The sequence below is a fragment of the Amaranthus tricolor genome, chromosome 10 (genome assembly GCF_026212465.1).
Source record: "Amaranthus tricolor cultivar Red isolate AtriRed21 chromosome 10, ASM2621246v1, whole genome shotgun sequence".
NCBI classification, from domain to species: domain Eukaryota; kingdom Viridiplantae; phylum Streptophyta; class Magnoliopsida; order Caryophyllales; family Amaranthaceae; genus Amaranthus; species Amaranthus tricolor.
This window is the reverse complement of record NC_080056.1, coordinates 8,331,739-8,346,229: the sequence shown is the minus strand read 5'-3', so window position 1 is coordinate 8,346,229 and position 14,491 is coordinate 8,331,739. Positions and strand designations below refer to the sequence as shown.

At 34.6% G+C, this 14,491-nt stretch overlaps 1 protein-coding gene across 1 annotated transcript; it reads right to left on the bottom strand.

Moving 5' to 3' along the window:
• Window positions 1–1,414: 1,414 nt before the first annotated feature.
• Window positions 1,415–13,379, bottom strand: LOC130825229 (acireductone dioxygenase 2-like). The gene is made up of 7 exons (XM_057690348.1): window positions 13,224–13,379; window positions 4,268–4,379; window positions 4,069–4,163; window positions 3,829–3,943; window positions 3,534–3,658; window positions 1,757–1,827; window positions 1,415–1,670 (listed from the first exon to the last, which is right to left on the bottom strand). Exons 1-7 carry the CDS (start codon window positions 13,242–13,244, stop codon window positions 1,604–1,606), a joined length of 606 nt encoding a protein of 201 aa, XP_057546331.1. The 5' UTR covers window positions 13,245–13,379; the 3' UTR covers window positions 1,415–1,603.
• Between the last annotated feature and the right edge of the window lie 1,112 nt (window positions 13,380–14,491).

Below are 14,491 nucleotides of genomic sequence, written 5' to 3'. Positions count from 1 at the left end.
CTTTTAAAACGATAATTGAAGATTATAAGTTCAAAATTGAGTTACATTATAAAACATCAATTGTTAAATTATATGTCATAATTTAACTATTAACATATTCAATTTGAACTAAAACCTATACAATATCTTTATAGAATTTGAATACTTATTTTTAAAACGATAACTGAATTTATATGTTCGAAAATGAGTTAGATCATAAAACATCAATTGTCAATTTATATGTCATAATTTAACAATTAACATATTTCAAGTTGAATTATTTACAAATATATATAAAAGTGTTTAACAATGGTGAAAACATAATCTTCAATCCCACAACTACATTACAATCTTTTAGGATTTTGTTGATAAAAAAAAGCTTATTTTAAAAAAGTTTCAGATATTTTGACGGTTAAATCAGACCATATATACTACCATCAATCAAAATCCAATGCCCCATCGTCATTGAAACTATTTATGTAAAGCTTTGATGGAGGATTACCAATAATCACAGATGTAGAAGATCAAAAATAGAAGAAGCAACTAATATGGAAAGTTTTAAAAAAGGAAGTAAGGAAGAAGGAAACTGAAACAATTACGGGAGGAAAAGCGAGGGAAGGAGGAATAGTGCAGTACACACGCGAAGATGGCACGGCTCATGATGTTTGTCTCGAAATGGGACGGTCTCGTCCATATTTTTGTATATCGTATCATCATAAAACATGTTTTATATATAGATTAAATAGTCTGATTATACAAATTATTAATATATAAATTTTCTATTTTAAGGTCGGCGCATTGAAACATTTACTCACAATTCTTATATCCTTTCAAATTTATGGAATAGACTTGGTGTAAAAATCAAGAAAAATAAGATAAAAGTTAATTTTATGATTTAATGGGAGAAATGTATAGATTGAATGAAGATGGAAATTAAATATGAAAATCAAAGAAAATTTGTAAATCATAACTAAAATTGAAACATGACAAATTTAATAAAATAATTTTAAAAATTAAGATAAATTTGGTGAAACAGAAAGGAATATCATGTAAACGCAAAAACATGAACAAATTACAGTTGGGTTCCATGCTTTGATTTGATGTCTACTCTTGATTTACTAATCCCTTCTATTTTAATCAAATGCCTAAAAACTTAAAACTTACATAAGTAGCTGAATTATTCCTAAATTCAAAAAGAAATACATATCCGTTTAAAGTTGTGTAGAGCAAACAAACCATTCTCTTTATTCTTCTTCCTAAATGGAACATGGAAGTCTTCAAACAGTTAAAACACAATCTTAAGACTTGGAACTGCTAATACAGCACGTACAGAGTTTTATTCGATCCCCGACCATGTTCACGAGAAAACAATACAGTACGTATAAACATAATAAAACAAAGATTGCAGGCGATTTTCACATAAACGCATACAGCATCCAGAAAACAGATCTCTGATCATATTCATAGAGAAGCATGCATATATATCTATGTTTATTACATCGCAACTTAAACGGGCATTGTGAAACTAAAGCAAGTTTTTTCATAATGCAGCAACAAATAGATAAGTATATTAAGCATTAAAACATGATGAATTCGACATTTATTTTCATCAAAAGCAAACTGCTCACGCTGCAGCATCAACAGATTGTTGAGTATCTCCCTTGTTCACAAAATTCATAAGATACTCCTTCCTGTAAACAAAAAGGATCAAATTCTAGCAGTCACATGACTGGCACAGGATTTATGTGTTCTAAAATTGCAAAAATGACGGGCATACCTTGCAGGCAAGTCATCGTTGGGGCGGTTATGGGGTGTCCAAACTGGATCACCAACAAACAGACGCATTGCCTACAAAAAGTAACATAATATACGTAACATGGTAAAATGCATCATGATGAAAGGACTAAAGTTGGAATTCTGCGAATAAATTCAGGTTAATAAAGCACTAAAGTTTCTTCAGGAATGTTTTCTCAGCATAGAGGAAAAACAATGCCGCATTGCATGCATCAACCGCGTAGTAAAGGTTTTCAAAATAAACAAATCGATATTTCTTGCGTTGTAAAGGTGTAAAAAAAGTGCGTTGGACTGTATCAACGGATATCTTATGGTTTTGACCAATATTGAAAAAAAACACAAAAATAAGCTTTTTCTAGTAAAAATTCAAAAAGTAAGCCCCAAAACAACATATCTCCCAAAATAAGAGTATATCATCCAAGCCTGAGGAAAGGCATTGTTCTCTCTTCAGCAGTCGATAAATAAGTTGAGTCAAAATTAGCTCAAAAATTGTCCGCTGTTACTAAACAGCAAACCATTTAAAATCAGATCAATCTAACAGCGGACAATTTTAAAAGATAAAAAAGAAAAGCAAAAAAAAAATATGTTACATATAGCAGCGTCAATTCATGGTTTACTTTTTCAAGTTGGATTTGAACCTAGTTTACACTTTGAGAGAAGAGTCTCCTGTATTCAACTACAATAAATGCTTATATCTTTCTCTTCAATTGATATATGTTATTCTTGAATTTTCATTCATTTCCTTTGTTTCTCATGCGGCCAATTGAATGCTTGTTCTTCACTATGGTCTTTCTCTTATTCAGTAAAAAGCAAGGTATGGTGCTCGTATTTTAATAAGTCTGGAGTCCCTAAGTCTATGATATATTACTTTTCAAATCCTATACATGATGATGAAGATGCTGCTTCAAACAAGGTATTTATGCATCATATACATGCTTTGTCTTCTTTTCAGTAAATGAGGTAGAATTCAACAGCTAAAGTGAGGATAAGGGTTTTGAGATAGGGTTTAGGTTTAGGAGAAGGGAATTAAGTGGGTGATAAGCAAGTGAATGAGTGTTGATAAGAAGAAGATTGAGTTTAACAATGGTGGATAGAAATTTTTGTTGTTGTTCCCGTCATTGTTCTGTATTCTGAGAACAGAGGAAAGATATGGTGGTTCAACAATCTAGATAGAAAACTTGAAAAAGTAAACCACGAATTGCCCGCTGTTAGTCGCAGGCAACTTGCAATTTTTTTTGGCTTTTTTCATCTTGTAAAATTGTCCGTTAATAACAGCGGGTAATTGCTTATCTGATTTTAAACTGGCCGTTTTTAGTAACAGCGAAGGATTGTTGAGATGACTTACTCAGCTTATTAATCGCCCGTTGTTGTTAACAACAAAAAATGTCTTTCCTCGGGCTCGGGTGATAGACACTAATTTTGGGAAGTATTTTGCTTTGGGGCTTACGTTTTGAATTTTTTTATTAATAAAAACTTATTTTTGTGATTTTTTCTGATATTTAGGCGCTACGATAACCGCATCATTCCCGTTACCGCATCACCATTCCGTTACTGCAATCGCGATCATTACAGCATTTTTACATTGTTTCTCAGTAAAAAAAATGAGAGAATTAGAAAGCCCATCCACCAACATGCCTCTGTTATGATATTGTTTTGATTTCAAAGCCTTTTTTTATGTTTTCATTTTTCAATAACTTCTCCATGAGAAAAAGTGTCGTGCGTGAGTAGATGTAAATTACTAAAGAAACCAAAAATCATACCTTAATATAATTGTCAGAATCAAGAGTGAATCGATGATAACTTCCTGCAGGCAATACAATCATTGCACCTTTCTTCACCCATATGCGAATCCATTTATCATTGCGATCCCTCACATCAAAATACCCTTTAATAAATAAAATTGTATGATATTAGCTTTTACCTGCTAAAAGCCATACCTAGAATCCCAGAACCTCGCCCCACTTCTCTTTTCCATCTCAAATCTCCATGAAAAATTGAACAAACACAAAAGAAATTAAATATGCAAGCTCACACAAAGAGATATAGTTAGCCTACCACTTCCAGATACACAGTATCGAATTTCTTCATCAGTGTGCAGATGTTCCTCATAAAAATGCTTGATCTTCTCATCATAATTTGGAAGCTTTTCAGGGCATACTTCACAGAAATCCTTCAGGCATAAAAGAGAATGAGCATACACAAAATGACCAACTGTTAATGATAAAATGTGTTTGACAACCTATCTTCTCAAGGGAACAAAGGGTCATAACTCATAACAAATGGAAAGAAGGCTACCATGTAGGAATATCCACGAGCTTCACGAATTTTCTTTAACTCCTCATCAGTTTCGTAGTTGTCAGCATCCAGCCTCCAACTGACAACACCAAGTTCTACAAGTAACACAAGAAGTAAACACAGCAAACATGCAAAGCCAATGAATATTATGACAAACAAGAAAGCAAATAAGAAGTTATGATGGTAAGTGGGTACACACCGTCAAGCTGCTTAAGAGAAACTAATTCTTTAGGTTCCTTGTGATGAGGCAGTCTCTGATCCTCATCACTGTCATCCATGTACCATGCTTGAATGACTTCTTCCCTAGGATCCTGTACAGCATGAAAAAAAACGCCACTATGAACTATGTTATCAACATATAGTCAATAAATCTGGACATTTGAAAACTTTGTGCAACACAAAACTAGAAAAACAAAAGATTTGCTCTTCCTCAATGTTGTAAGGACACTGCTATTAATATTCGGCAGATGCAAAATAGCTGGACATCCATTTTGCAAGAAACACAAGTTGCTTGCTAAAACTCAAGTACTCGCTACTAAATGTCCAGAACCTGTACTAAAGCGTCTGAAAATGTTTACCAAAATCGTTACGATGCTAAGAACGATACAAACAACAATGAACAAAACAACGTTTGACAATGTAAACTAATCAAAAAAAAAAAAGACACAAGGATTAAGGAGGTTCACCCAATGATGGCTACGTCCTCCGTGGTGTGTAGTTTATGTTTATATTATATCAAAAGAGTATAAACAACACTTCTAAATGAAGAATTACAATTGAGTAAGAGATAAAAACAAAAGGCTATGTGTTTGGCTTAGGGGTTGTGTTTTATGTTTGATGTGTGAGTATGAGAGCTCTATATATAGTACTAGGTACTAGAATATCAATAGCTCACTTGAATACATAGTTAATATTAAGTAATGAATAATATGAAATAACTCCAAGTACTTGAAAGGTCGAAAAACAGCATTCCATGCATGTCAGAGGATCCGCTCGACCTGAACAGGGAGCTCGCTCGGTCGAGCGAGTATCAGCTACATTCTGGAGCATTCTGTCTGACCGCTCGACCTACCAATATGGCTCGCTCGGTCGAGCGGGTAGGTCGAGCGACCTCTCTGATTCCTCTGTCAGAATTCTGATCAAGCTATCATAAATCAAGTCCCTTCTTCTTCTTCATTAATCTTCATTAACACCCATAATTCATCATGAATACTCTCCACATAATTACACCCATTTGCATTCCACAAACCAAGAGTCACACACATGAATACACACTTTATTTTGTGTACTCAAGTCACACATACCATTCATAACAATCTCCACCTTGACTCGAGTTCACCCAAGTCAAAAAACATTCATCAATCCACTTCATAAACAAAAGAAAAACAAACACACCTCAAATGCCCCAAAAGGCATTATCTCAAGCAAGGAGCTAAACCAACCAAGTCAACACATAATTCAAACTTGATTGTAGGTAATGACTTTGTCATCATGTCGGCCGGATTTTCCGTAGTGTCAATCTTTTTCAATAACACCCTCTTGTGCTCAACTTCATCCCGGATGAAGTTATACTTAATATCAATGTGTTTGGACCTTCTATGAAATGCATTTTGATTCCTAGCCAAGCGAATTGCACTTTGACTATCACAATGCACACTTACCTCACACACCTTATTGCACATTTCACCAACAAGACCTTTAAGCCATTTTGCCTCCTTGAATGACTCGGCCACGGCTATGTACTCCGCTTCGGTTGTTGAAAGAGCAACCACATCTTGCAAAGATGATTGCCAACTTATCGCCGAACCACCCAAAGTAAACACGAACCCATTTGTGGACTTTCTATTGTCTAGATCACCACCATAATCCGAGTCACAAAACCCGGTTAGCTCGCTTGAATTCTTCCCATACATAAGACAAACATTAGAAGTATCTTTCAAATACCTCAATAACCATTTTAGTGCCTCCCAATGTCCCTTCCCCGGATTAGACATATATCTACTCACCAAACTCACCGCATGAGCAATGTCGGGTCTAGAACATACCATGGCATACATAACACTACCAACGGCACTAGTGTATGGAATTCTTACCATTTGCTCTTCTTCCGCTTTGTTTGTGGACACAACTTCTTGGACAATTTGAAATGAGAAGCAAGAGGAGTAGATACACCTTTAGCATCATCCATAGAGAAACGTTGCACAACTTTCTCAATGTACTTCCTTTGACTAAGGTATAGGATACCCTTAGCCCGATCTCTCAAAATTTCCATCCCAAGAATTTCTTGGCTTCACCAAGATCCTTCATGTCAAATTCACTTGAAAGCAACTCTTTCAAGTTCTCCACCTTAAACAAAGAACTACATGCTACTAGCATGTCATCAACATATAAGAGCAAATATAACAAAGAATCATCTTCAAATTTCTTAAGATAGACACAACTATCATAAGAACTTCTAATAAAATCATGTGAAATCATAAAGGAATCAAACCTTTTGTACCATTGCCTCGGAGATTGCTTCAACCCATACAATGACCTCTTCAATCTACACACATGATTTTCCTTACCGGCTACCTCAAAACCTTCCGGTTGCTTCATAAAAATTTCTTCTTCAAGCTCACGGTGAAGAAAAGCCGTTTTTACATCCAATTGATGTAACTCCAAATCCTCCATCGCCACCATAGCAAGCAATGCCCTTATAGAAGAGTGTTTCACCACCGGTGAGAAAACTTCATGAAAATCAACACCCTCAATTTGAGAGTATCCCTTTGCAACTACCCTTGCTTTGTAGATGGGAGGAATGTCACTAGAAGGACCCTCCTTCCTCTTGAATATCCACTTGCACCCAACAATTTTCTTTTTCTTAGGTGCTTCAATGATATCCCAAGTTCCATTCTTTGCAAGAGACTCTATCTCTTGCTTCATAGCTATCAACCACTTGCTTGAGTCATTTGAGGCCATAGCCTCCTTGTACGTACTTGGTTCATGTAATTCTTCAATTTCGCTAGCAATGTTGAGGGCATATACAACATAATCACACTCTTCAATATACCTCCTTGGAGCCACGATCTTCCTTCTTTGCCTAATTGTGGACAAAGGAGACCTTTGTTGAACATCATCATCAATTTTATCATCATCAATATTGGGAGGTTGATCCTCCACTTGTGCATCATTGTTTACAACATCGTCAATGGACTTTTCTATACTAGATACAAGCATGCTATTTTCATCAAAAACAACATCTCTAGAAACAATTATTCTCTTTGATTCATTACACCACACCCTATACCCTTTTACACCCACTCCATATCCCACAAAAATACACTTTCTAGCCCTAGGTTCTAACTTACCATCATTTACATGAATATAAGCTGGACAACCAAAGATTCTAAGACTAGAATAATTTACCGGAGTGTTGTACCACACCTCTTGTGGCGACTTGAATTTCAAGGCGGTATGAGGTGAGCGGTTGATCAAATAACATGTCGTAGCCACTGCTTCGGCCCAAAATTGCTTCCCCAAATTCGCTTGTTTTAGCATACACCGAGCCCTCTCCAACAATGTTTTATTCATCCTCTCCGCAACACCATTTTGTTGAGGACGCCCTACACAAGTTCTATGTCTGACAATGTCTTCATTACAACAATATTTAAGAAATTTATTATCAACAAATTCAAGACCATTATCGGTTCTTAAGGTCTTGATGCTCCTACTGGTTTTCTTTTCAATCATCTTCTTCCATTCCAAGAAGACATCAAAAACTTCAGTCTTATGTTTTATAAAATAACACCAAACTTTTCAAGAGAAATCATCAATAAAGGTCAGCAAGTAATTACAACCACTAAGGGAGGGCTTTCGTGAAGGCCCCCACAAATCGGAATGGACGTAGTCTAAAATTCCCTTAGTGTTGTGAATGGCGGGTTTGAAACTAACTCTCTTGTGTTTCCCATAAACACAATGTTCACAAAACCCAAGGTTCCCAAATTTCTTCCCATCAAATAAACCTTATTTAGAGAGTTCAAACATACCTCTTTCTCCCATGTGACCAAGCCTCAAATGTCAAAGTTTGGTGTCATGATCGGACATTGTGCTTCTGGAAATATTTGCCGAGCCAAGGATGGTTGAACCTTAAAGAGCATACAAACTCCCATTCAACTTACCCTTCATCACAACTAGTGAGCCTCTAGCAACCTTCATGACTCCACCTTCACAAGTGATTCTACACCCAATCTTATCAAGAGTACCCAAAGACAAAAGATTCTTTTTTAAACCCGGAACATACCTAACATCGGTTAAGGTCCTCACAATTCCATCAAACATCTTTACTTTAATGCTCCCAACCCCAACAACCTTACAAATCATGTTGTTCCCCATGGTAACATTTCCCCCATCAATACTTTCAAATGTATGAAAGAAAGTTTTGTTGGGAGTCATGTGGAATGTGCACCCCGAGTCAAGAATCCACTCATCGTTACCTTTGTACTCATGTGTGGCAACTAAAACATCACCATCATCACTATCATTAACATAACTAGCATTTGCATTACTAGTTCCTTCCCTAGCCTCCTCTTCATTTTTCTTCTTCAACTTCCAACAATCTTTTTTGATGTGGCCCTTAAGCTTGCAATAGTTACAAGTTTTATTTTTATTTGGCCTAATAGACTTGGACCTCCTTTTACCCTTGTTTCCACTCCCACTAGTGGAACCTCTCTCTTGTGACCTCCCTCTCACAAACAACCCATCACCAGCATTGCTTTGTGACTTTTGTGACAATTGTGAATCGATAAGATCCCTTTGTGTCAAGGCATTCTTCACATCATCACTACTCAAATTATTTCTACCATAGAGTAGAGTTTTTCTAAAATTTTTGTAAGGGGGTAGGAACATAAGAGGTAAATTGCCAAGTCTTCATCATCAAGCTTGACATCAATATTTTGCAAATCCATAACAATGGAGTAAAATTCATCTAAGTGAGGTTTCAAGGATTTACCTTCCTCCAAGCGTAGATCGTAGAGTCTACTTTTCAAAAGTAGCCTATTGGTAACACTCTTGGCCATATAGAGTGATTTCAACTTCTCCCATATACCCTTGGTTGTTGTTTCTTTAACAACCTCTCTTAGAACTTCGTTGGAAAGGCAAAATTGAATTGCCGACAACGACTTTGAGTCTATCTCTTCCCACCTTGATGCGGTCATTCCTTCCGGCATCTTATCTACACCATCAATGGCCTTATGCACACCATTTTGGATTAAAATGGCTCTCATTTTGACTTGCCATAAGCCAAAATTTACATTCCTATCAAACTTCTCTATGTCAAGCTTCATTGTAGTCATGATTCTCAAATAACAACTTCTTAAGACATCGTAAAATCAACTTAGCTCTGATACCAATTGAAAATGTTTACCAAAATCGTTACGATGCTAAGAACGATACAAACAACAATGAATTTGACAATGTAAACTAATCAAAAAAAAAAAGACACAAGGATTAAGGAGGTTCACCCAATGATGGCTACATCCTCCGTGGTGTGTAGTTTATGTTTATATTATATCAAAAGAGTATAAACAACACTTCTAAATGAAGAATTACAATTGAGTAAGAGATAAAAACAAAAGGCTATGTGTTTGGCTTAGAGGTTGTGTTTTATGTTTGATGTGTGAGTATGAGAGCTCTATATATAGTACTAGGTACTAGAATATCAATAGCTCACTTGAATACATAGTTAATATTAAGTAATGAATAATATGAAATAACTCCAAGAACTTGAAAGGTCGAAAAACAGCATTCCATGCATGTCAGAGGATCCGCTCGACCGAAACAGGGAGCTCGCTCGGTGGAGCGAGTATCAGCTACATTCTGGAGCATTCTGTCTGACCGCTCGACCTACCAATATGGCTCGCTCGGTCGAGCGGGTAGGTCGAGCGACCTCTCTGATTCCTCTATCAGAATTCTGATCAAGCTATCATAAATCAAGTCCCTTCTTCTTCTTCATTAACACCCATAATTCATCATGAATACTCTCCACATAATTACACCCATTTGCATTCCACAAACCAAGAGTCACACACATGAATACACACTTTATTTTGTGTACTCAAGTCACACATACCATTCATAACGGTGTCTACAAGCATTTGACAAACGTACTCCAGAGACACAGAGTCCATGGAATATAGCAATAAGCCTCAAAGTTAGACGTACATTTAAGGCATCTTTTTTAGTGCTCCCTCCCAGACTTGTAGTAAAAGACACCCAACATTTCAAATAACAAGGAAATCAAATTTAAGCGAGTTCGGTGAATTAAAAACAGATCAAGATAAGTCTCTTGAAAACTGAAACTGTGTTTGGATGCAGTAAGCTCAATCAACCAGGTTGAAAGTGCCTCGTCGTGCATGGAAACAGCAACAGAAACAAACCTAAAATTCATAAGATGAGATCACCTACGTAAACCTAAAATTTTGTACTATAATCCTACTTTTCCATTCACTCTTGTCTAGAGCTAAATGCCCATGTAAAACTCCTTCATATCCTTGTTCATATCCCTCCCCTCCCCCCCCCCCCCCCCAAAAAAAAAAAAAAATAAATAAATAAATAAAAATCCAAGTTATTGTTGGTTAAACGCAGGTAAAATGTGTCACAATTAGCATCTGCAAAGCTGACAGAATGTTTCTGGAGAGAAAAGTAAACAATCACCATGAGGTTCTTAACTCGGCTGCAGCTTTTGATCACCAAACCACTTTTAAAAAATAATTTAGCAACAAAATGCACATGTTTATTTAGCATAACCACCTTTTATAGAAAAATTTCTTCATCTCAATGAAAAAAGTAGGATGAAAAATCTTATCATAATGACTGTAAATCCACAAGCAAGATAATTGTTTAAGTTCTTAGTTTCCTCTCATGTCTTATACTCACAACATTTGATCAATTTATTTGAAAGCCTTAATGACCAGTTGTTGCAATTGCACATATTATAAATCGCTAGATAAATTCGTCACTTCCATGTTAGTGTAGCTTATAAAAAAGGTGATGAAATACATGTGTCAAATCAATATGAGGTATGGACGCAAATAACAGAACAGAATAGTGAGAAAAGTAGGGGTAAGAACTAAGATGTAAGGAGGTAAAGCCAAAAAATGGACCAAAACAGAAAATGCAGAGGGTGAAGCAACAATTGGAATCAATTATTGATTATATTAGCGTACAGGTAATGACTAATGAGTCATTACTCATTAGATCTCGTTTTTGGACCTTAAATACTTCAATCAGATAGCACATGTGTCGTAACATAAATTCACATGAAATATAAGCATGCCAAGTTTTCTCTAGTATTAAACATGTGATACTAACACACCTATTTAATTATATGGGTTGGCCATTTTAACCGGCTAAACTAAATTTACCAAAAATGTAAATTTGCTGCACAATAGTTTCTCGTCTTCAATTATTTCATATTTCCTCTATTTCCATTGTTATTATGTACATCATTTTACTCAAATACGTGATATTTGGAAGAATGATTTGGCCCATTTTAAAAAATGGTAGTATATTCATTTTTCAAAGATGGAAATGCACTCAGACTAAAATAATGGTTACATTGAAAATAAAACATTTTTCTAAGCCTTAATGAAATTAGTGGCTTTTTCATAAAAAAAATTCTTATAGGAGAGGAATGCCTATTGTCCTCTCACGAAGGAGCCACAAATTTATAATTTTTTGATTTTGTAGCATAATACACAAAGTGAATTACTTGTGCTTCTTATTGTGTGAAGTTGCACATGATGTTTTAAATCAAAGGTCGACCAAAAAAATAAAGACTTAGTTATTGCAAGGATAAGGATGTATATATCAGGCCTTCCAAACTTTGCCTAGTTGAGAGCCACTTTATGGCATTGAGTAATGGTACATTGCAATGGAATGTTGCTGCAAAAGAGGACTGCCAAGATATGTTTATATTCCCTTCAAAAACATAGCCTTTCCTACAAATTTGTAACTAGTTTGTCCAAATGTGATCATCTTTGTTTTACAAAGCATGCATTTGCAAAACCATTGACAGGTTCAAGACTTTGAGGCTGACACAAGAAGCAAAGTTAAGTCCATTCCAAAACAGAAGCACATTATTTGAGGCAAAATGTTCATTAATTATGGTTATCTTTGTCCTTTTAAGAAAATTCTCTCTTCTTTATGTACACAAGAAGAGAATTGAATTGCTATGAGGGGATAAAAGACTAAACCAACAAGAATGAAAAGAGATACTACTCCATCCTAATGAAAGGGAGATGTTGCAAATTCATCGGGCTGGAGAAGTATCTTCTAATTTGGGTCGAAAATAGATTCAACCGGATTTGACTAAATATTTTCGATGTCAAATTTTTTTTGTTCAAACCCAATATTTTCGGTCGGTTCGATTCGGGTCTCAAGTTATATCGAGTTTTGACAGGTCTCATAAAACCACAGGGAAATCTTAAAGGAGGTTTTAGCGGTTAACAAGTGGGTTAATTGAACAGTAAAATCAAGAAAGTGGCCTAAAGTAACACATAAAGGAAAAAATTGTATGAATGGAAAGCACCCTACATAATTGTTCTATTGAATATCAATTGCACAAACAAAGAATTGAATTTTGTTTTCCAGAAATCAAGCACCTTTCGGAAAAAGGCCCAAATTTTAAATTTTATCTGTTAAAGGGACTATTGATCCCTTTACATCACATGAATTCTCTCTTACATAGACCACAAACATCAACACAAAATACACAAACATGGAAAACAACAAATTCCCAAAAATATTTATCTATGAAATCAACTTAATGGATGACCGATGAAGATAACCCAAAGCATCAGGAAAAAAGACAACACAAAGCTTAAAGCCAAACAACAACCGGAGACGACTATAAATTTGAGAACCTAAATAAGTAAATCAACTGAAAAATATGGGGCAACAAGCGAATTATGTACACAAAGAAGATATCAAAAGGATATAAATCAGCAAATAAAAAAAGAAATTAAGGTAGAAATCACTTAATAAAAAACCAGAAATTCATGGAGGGGAGATAACAGCATAAATAAAATGACAAAAGAAGTGAAAAACATCAAATTAATCAGGGAAAAGAGCGATTAATGGAAAATAATTGAATCGATTGGGGAAAATGAACTGACCATGGGCGATTCAGACACCATTTTTGATTTATCTGATCTTCTGTTGGGATTGGTGTTGGTGTTGGTGTTCTGCGAGCAGAATTGTGTTGCTCAACGTTGAAAGTGGAAGCTGGTGTTATCTGTTTGCTTGTTTTATCAGCCAACGCGGGATAGCGTGAGGACTCCGTAGAATTTACGTCACCTCTGACGTATTACTCCCCTGTCAAATAATTTACGAATTATAGTCTAAAAAATAGCATTTTTGAGAATTACATATTTAATGTTTATCTTTTGCAAATTACAGCTGCTAAAGTATTAAAGTTATAAGTTTAGGCCAAAACACAGAATTCGGACAATTTTGGTGGTCGGAATTTTAGGTTAAGTAATCGAAGTCATGTGTTTTTGGTTTGAATCTATAAAATTTGATACTTTGATGGTTGTAATTCACAAAAAATAAATATTGAGACTGTAATTCGTAAAAATGCTAAATTTTAAGGTTGTAATTTGCAAATTGTTCTATTATGTTTCACTTTTATTTTGCATGGTTATTTTAAATGTATAAAAAAATTATATAGAATTTTCATATAAAAATATTAATAAAAGTACAAATTAATGAAGAAAATTAAATTATGTAGAGTTTTATATCAAAAAAATATTGATAAAAGTATAAATTTTAAATTTCTATCAAAAAGAATGTGAAACAAATAAAAAAAAGGTAGCTCAAAGAAGAAAATGAAACATAATATTGAAAGGAAAGGAATATTAATTTGGTCTAACCTCATTTAACCAACTTAATTTTAGATGATTTCTTAATATTGTATAGTAGAAGGTGATTTCTTATCGATACTAATTAATATAGGTAAAAGAAAAAAATTAAATTTTTTAATAAGATTTGTTAAATAAGATCAATAATGCCCTTATGACATTAAGACATTTTTTTTAAGGTATGATATAACAGACATAAGTTAGATGAACCCATTTTATTTTAGTTATTATCTCATGATATTTGTAATGTTTTTTTTTTTTTAACTTTGGCTTTGACCTCATATTTTCCTTTACACCAACATGTTAACAGGCAAGTTGATAATAAGCTTACAAAACTTTATTAGCTTTTAGCTTAGTAAATTAGCTTATGACTTTCAACTTATAAATATAGTTTTAAAACTCATTTGTTCACTACATTTTTGAATTAGTTTCTTGCTTTGACGTTTTTGTTAAATTAGCTTATGAATTTAGTTGATGATATACAAAATAACAAAAGGGACATGGGAATTAAACATTTCACTCAT